Source organism: Mustelus asterias, unplaced genomic scaffold (assembly GCF_964213995.1).
Source record: "Mustelus asterias unplaced genomic scaffold, sMusAst1.hap1.1 HAP1_SCAFFOLD_4773, whole genome shotgun sequence".
Lineage (NCBI taxonomy): Eukaryota > Metazoa > Chordata > Chondrichthyes > Carcharhiniformes > Triakidae > Mustelus > Mustelus asterias.
Genome location: NW_027594716.1, coordinates 2,501 through 9,128, shown reverse-complemented (window position 1 = coordinate 9,128; position 6,628 = coordinate 2,501). Strand labels below are relative to the sequence as shown.

The 6,628-nt window shown below is 55.7% G+C and overlaps 1 protein-coding gene across 1 annotated transcript in view; it reads right to left on the bottom strand.

Moving 5' to 3' along the window:
- Nucleotides 1–1,237: 1,237 nt before the first annotated feature.
- The window catches only part of LOC144491229 (glyceraldehyde-3-phosphate dehydrogenase 2-like), a gene marked incomplete at its 3' end in the record, with an annotated part of 7,808 nt that continues 2,417 nt past the window's right edge, over nt 1,238–6,628 (bottom strand). The window contains exons 2-4 of the mRNA XM_078208908.1: nt 4,769–4,826; nt 1,942–2,038; nt 1,238–1,344 (exon numbers count right to left, since the gene is read on the bottom strand). Coding sequence (XP_078065034.1) covers nt 1,238–1,344; nt 1,942–2,038; nt 4,769–4,797 — 233 coding nt within the window. The remainder of the gene's footprint in view (nt 1,345–1,941; nt 2,039–4,768; nt 4,827–6,628) is intronic.

The following is a 6,628-nucleotide window of genomic DNA, read 5'->3' as shown; positions in this document are numbered from 1 at the left end:
TAACCCCCCGTAACCGCACTCCCCCCCCCAGAAATAACCCCCCGTAACCGCACTCCCCCCCCCCCAGAAATAACCCCCCGTAACCGCACTCCCCCCCCCAGAAATAACCCCCCGTAACCGCACTCCCCCCCCAGAAATAACCCCCCGTAACCGCACTCCCCCCCCAGAAATAACCCCCCGTAACCGCACTCCCCCCCAGAAATAACCCCCCGTAACCGCACTCCCCCCCCCAGAAATAACCCCCCGTAACCGCACCCCCCCCCAGAAATAACCCCCCGTAACCGCACTCCCCCCCCCAGAAATAACCCCCCGTAACCGCACTCCCCCCCCAGAAATAACCCCCCGTAACCGCACTCCCCCCCCAGAAATAACCCCCCGTGACCGCACTCCCCCCCCAGAAATAACCCCCCACATAACCGCACTCCCCCCCCCGAGAAATAACCCCCCCGTAACCGCACTCCCCCCCCAGAAATAACCCCCCGTAACCGCACTCCCCCCCCAGAAATAACCCCCCGTAACCGCATTCCCCCCCCAGAAATAACCCCCCCGTAACCGCACTCCCCCCCCAGAAATAACCCCCCCCGTAACCGCACTCCCCCCCCCCAGAAATAACCCCCCCGTAACCGCACTCCCCCCCCCCAGAAATAACCCCCCCGTCACCGCACTCCCCCCCCCCAGAAATAACCCCCCCGTAACCGCACTCCCCCCCCCGAGAAATAACCCCCCGTAACCGCACTCCCCCCCCCAGAAATAACCCCCCCCGTAACCGCACTCCACCCCCCCAGAAATAACCCCCCGTAACCGCACTCCCCCCCCAGAAATAACCCCCCGTAACCGCACTCCCCCACCCGAGAAATAACCCCCCCGTAACCGCACTCCCCCCCCCGAGAAATAACCCCCTGTAACCGCACTCCCCCCCCAGAAATAACCCCCCGTAACCGCACCCCCCCCGAGAAATAACCCCCCGTAACCGCACTCCCCCCCCCCAGAAATAACCCCCCGTAACCGCACTCCCCCCCCCAGAAATAACCCCCCGTAACCGCACTCCCCCCCCCAGAAATAACCCCCGTAACCGCAGTCCCCCCCCAAGAAATAACCCCCCGTAACCGTACTCCCCCCCCAGAAATAACCCCCCGTAACCGCACTCCCCCCCCAAGAAATAACCCCCCGTAACCGCACTCCCCCTGGGGGGTTCGTCCAGTTATCCACCCCCGACCCCCGACCCCCGATGACTCACCACTGGAAGACAGAGATTGGTTGTCCGTCCACCATTAACTTGCCATCTTCAGCCTGAACTTCTCCGCGGTAACGGCCGTGTGTGGAGTCATATTTGAACATGTAAGCCTGGAATGACAGACAGGGTCACACGGACACGGAGCGGAGCCAACACGGAGCGGAGCGCTGGCGCAAACATGCAGCGGCGCCAACACGGAGCGGCGCCAACACGGAGCGGAGCGCTGGCGCCAACACGGAGCGGCGCCAACACGGAGCGGCGCCAACACGGAGCGGAGCGCTGGCGCAAACACGCAGCTGGCGCAAACACGCAGCGGCGCCAACACCCGGCTCCCCCTCCCCGAGACTGACCAACCCACCGTCCCCCCCACCCCGTAACTGCACTCCCTCCCCCCCCCCCACCACCCCCACCCCCGCACAACGTTGCCCCCTTGGCCGTCAGAGGCCAGTTCTGGGTTGCCCCTCAATATGGCAGGGGAGCGGGGGGCAGGGGATTGCCCCCCCAACCCCCGCGTGAGGGCAAACCCCAGAGGAAAGCAACCACGAGGCAGCACTCCGGAACCTTCCGCCTCAGCAGCAGGCCGCCACGTTGATGTCCTGGGAGTAGTGACGGAGGCAGGGGAGATGTGGAGATGTGGCAACCTTTAACCTCCCACCATACCCAGTCCCACCCTGCCCCCGCACACCCCTCCCCGCTATCGGTCTTACCATGTAGTTGAGGTCAATGAAGGGGTCGTTAATGGCCACCACTCGAATCCCCTTGTCCAAACAAGCTCTCAGGACCAAGCGTCCAATCCGGCCAAAGCTGCAGAGACACATCACGTGGCCAAGTGACCAATCAGCACATTGCGGACATCAGCGGCGCACCCTGAACTTTAACCTCTGACCCACGTCTCACTCATCTCAAAGACCACCCTCCCCTCGGACGAGGCTAAGGAGGGTTTCGACTGGGGTCAACGTAGCGATGTCTCCCCTTGTGTGGGGGAGAGATGAGAATGAGGGGGACATCCATATGTAACGGCCACGAATAAATCCTACAGGGAATTCAGAAGCGTCTTTACCCAGTGGGATTATTGCTAGACTATTAATCCAGACACTCGGCTAATGTTCTGGGGACCCGGGTTTGAACCCCGCCACAGCAGATGGTGGAATTTGAATGCAATAACAAATATTGGCACGATTTTGTGCGTGGGAGATCGGGCCTCACAAATCTGTTCAAGTTCCTTGATGAAGTGGCCAGGAAGGTTGGTAGACCTAGTCTATATGGACTTCAGTAAGGCTTTTGATAAAGTTCCACATGGTAGGCTGCTCTGGGAGGTTAGATCACATGGAATCCAGGGAGGGATTCACAATTGGCTTGATGGTGGAAGCAGAGGGTAATGGGGGAAGGATGCTGGAGGGCCTGTGACTAATGGTGTGCCTCAGGGGGTAGTGCTGGGCTTATTGCTGGTTATCTATATCGAGGCATGATCAGTAAGTTTGCCGCTGACACTAAAATAGGTGGTGTTGTAGACAGCGAGGGAGGTTATCAAACATTGCAGCAGGATCTTGATCAGCTGGGGAAGTGGGCTGAGAAATGGCAAATAGAGTTCAATACAGATAAATGTGAGGTGTTGCATTTTGGTCAAATCAAGGTAGGATCTTCACGGTGAATGGTAGAACCTACAGGAGTTGGGACGTCTTGTTGAAGTTGGACAAGACGTTGGTAAGGCCACACTTGGAATACTGTGTGCAATTCTGGTCACCCTATTATAGAAAGGATATTATTAAACTAGAAAGAGTGCAGAAAAGATTTACTAGGATGCTACCGGGACTTGATGGATTGAGTTATAAGGAGAGGCTGGATAGACTGGGACTTTTTTCTCTGGAGCGTAGGAGGCTGAGGGGTGACCTTATAGAGGTCTATAAAATAATGAGGGGCACAGATCAGCTCGATAGTCAATATCTTTTCCCAAAGGTAGGGGAGTCTAAAACTAGAGGGCATAGGTTTAAGGTGAGAGGGGAGTGATACAAAAGTGTCCAGAGGGGCAATTTTTTCACACAGAGGGTGGTGAGTGTCTGGAACAAGCTGCCAGAGGTAGTAGTAGAGGCGGGTGCAATTTTGTCTTTTAAAAAGCATTTAGATAGTTACATGGATAAGATGGGTATAGAGGGATATGGGCCAAATGCGGGCAATTGGGACTAGCTTAGGGGTTTTAAAAAAAAGGGCGGCATGGACAAGTTGGGCCGAAGGGCCTGTTTCCGTGCTGTAAACCTCTATCACTCTATGACTCGTAGGGAGTATCGGGGAACAGAGGGACCTTGGAGTTCAGGTGCACGGTTCTCTGAAGGTGGAGTGACAGGTAGATAGGGCAGTGAAGAAGGCTTCTGTCATCAGTCAGGGATTGAGTACAGAAGTTGGCAGGTTATGTTGCAGCTGTACAGGAGATTGGTGAGGACGCATCTGGAGTATTGTGTTCAGTTTTGGTCGCCTTGCCACGGGAAAGATGTTATTAAACTGGAGAGAGCGCAGAAGAGATTTAGAAGGATGTTGCCAGGACTCAAGAGTGAGTTATGGGGAGAGATTGGACAGGCTAGGACTTTTTTCTTTGGAGCGTAGGAGACCGAGGGGTGATCTTATAGAGGTGTAAAAGATCATGAGAGGCACGGATAGGGTGAATGCACTCAGTCTTTTTCCCAGGGCTGGGGAATCGAGAACTAGAGGGCAGAGGTTTGAGTTAAGAGGGGAAAGAATTAATGGGAACCTGAGGAGCAACGTTTTTTACACAGAGGGACGTGTGTGGGATGAGCTGCCGGAGGAAGTGGTTGGGGCACGGACACTGACAACATTTAAAAGACATTTGGACAGATACATGGATAGGGAAAGGTTTAGAGGGATTTGGGCCAAATGCAGGGAAATGGGATTCGCTTAGATGGGCTTTTTGGGTCGAAGGGCCTGTCTCCGTGCTGAAGATTCGATGAAGAATCTACTGATGATCATGAAACCACTTTCGATTGTCAGAAAAACCCATCTGGTTCCCTTTAGGGAAGGAAATCTGCCGTCCTTCCCCGGTCTGGCCTACATGTGACTCCAGAGCCACAGCAATGTGGGCGACTCTCAACTGCCCTCCAAGGGTAACTAGGGATGGGCAATAAATGCCGGGCAACTGGCGATGCCCGTGTCCCAGGGATGAATAAAAAACCCCACAGAAAGCAGGGAGGTGGGACTCGCTCCGGAGGGGACACGGAGTGAAGAGAATCGGGAAAAGAACCTGGGAGTGGGGGGGGGGGGAGATGAGGGGAATTTTATTTTGGACACACAGCGAGTTGTTGTGATCTGGAAGGCGCTGCCTGGAAGGGCGCTGGAAGCTGATTCAACAGGAACTTTCAAAAGGGGCAACTGGAAGGGGGAAAATTTACAGGAATATGGGGGCAGAGAGAGTGTGGGGGCTAATTTTTAGGTCTTTCAAAGAGCTAGCACAGGATCGAAGGGCTGAATGGCTTCTTTAAGGCTGTGTTATAATCCAACTGTTTAAAAGAATATCTCATCTCTTACCCATTGATTCCAACGGAAAGTTCTCCCATGGTTATTCTGCAAAGTGATTCAGATTAACCTGTAAAACAGACACATTTTTTAAAAAGGGGTTAATTTGACATTCCTGCAGAGTTAACCCGAAAATCCGTTCCTGATTTGAGCCTTCGGATTAGGCCCAGAATGCAGGTTCCTGATACGGTCCTGTCAGACAGAAACTCTAAACCTCACCGAGAGACAACCACCTGCATCGAGCAGTCACCTCCAACTGTAACAAGATACTCCAGCTGTAACGCAGGAGTGATCCACCAAACCTCCAGCTCGGGAAAACAGGCCACAGTTAGAGAGTGTCTTAAAGGAGAAACAAGAGAGGACGGTGAATTGTAGAGGCTGGAGGAGGTTACAGAGATCGGGAGGGGTGTAGGGGCTGGAGGAGGTTACAGAGATAGGGAGGGGTGTAGGGGCTGGAGGAGGTTACAGAGATAGGGAGGGGTGTAGGGGCTGGAGGAGGTTACAGAGATAGGGAGGGGTGTCGGGGCTGGAGGAGGTTACAGGGATAGGGAGGGGTGTAGGGGCTGGAGGGGGTTACAGAGATAGGGAGGGGTGTAGGGGCTGGAGGAGGTTACAGAGATAGGGAGGGGTGTTGGGGCTGGAGGAGGTTACAGAGATAGGGAGGGGTGTAGGGGCTGGAGGAGGTTACAGAGATAGGGAGGGTGTAGGGGCTGGAGGAGGTTACAGAGATAGGGAGGGGGTGTAGGGGCTGGAGGAGGTTACAGAGATAGGGGGGGGGTGTAGGGGCTGGAGGAGGTTACAGAGATAGGGAGGGGTGTAGGGGCTGGAGGAGGTTACAGAGATAGGGAGGGGTGTAGGGGCTGGAGGAGGTTACAGAGATAGGGAGGGGTGTAGGGGCTGGAGGAGGTTACAGAGATAGGGAGGGGTGTAGGGGCTGGAGGAGGTTACAGAGATAGGGAGGGGTGTAGGGGCTGGAGGAGGTTACAGAGATAGGGAGGGGTGTAGGGGCTGGAGGAGGTTACAGAGATAGGGAGGGGTGTAGGGGCTGGAGGAGGTTACAGAGATAGGGAGGGGTGTCGGGGCTGGAGGAGGTTACAGAGATAGGGAGGGGTGTAGGGGCTGGAGGAGGTTACAGAGATAGGGAGGGTGTAGGGGCTGGAGGAGGTTACAGAGATAGGGAGGGGGTGTTGGGAGCTGGAGGAGGTTAGAGAGATAGGGAGGGGGTGTTGGGGGCTGGAGGAGGTTACAGAGATAGGGAGGGGTGTAGGGGTTGGAGGAGGTTACAGAGATAGGGAGGGGTGTAGGGGCTGGAGGGGGTTACAGAGATAGGGAGGGGTGTAGGGGCTGGAGGAGGTTACAGAGATAGGGAGGGGTGTAGGGGTTGGAGGAGGTTACAGAGATAGGGAGGGGTGTAGGGGCTGGAGGAGGTTACAGAGATAGGGAGGGGTGTAGGGGCTGGAGGAGGTTACAGAGATAGGGAGGGGTGTAGGGGTTGGAGGAGGTTACAGAGATAGGGAGGGGTGTAGGGGCTGGAGGAGGTTACAGAGATAGGGAGGGGTGTAGGGGCTGGAGGAGGTTACAGAGATAGGGAGGGGTGTAGGGGCTGGAGGAGGTTACAGAGATAGGGAGGGGTGTAGGGGTTGGAGGAGGTTACAGAGATAGGGAGGGGTGTAGGGGCTGGAGGAGGTTACAGAGATAGGGAGGGGTGTAGGGGCTGGAGGAGGTTACAGAGATAGGGAGGGGTGTAGGGAGCTGGAGGAGGTTACAGAGATAGGGAGGGGTGTAGGGAGCTGGAGGAGGTTACAGAGATAGGGAGGGGTGTAGGGAGCTGGAGGAGGTTACACAGATAGGGAGGGGTGTAGGGGCTGGAGG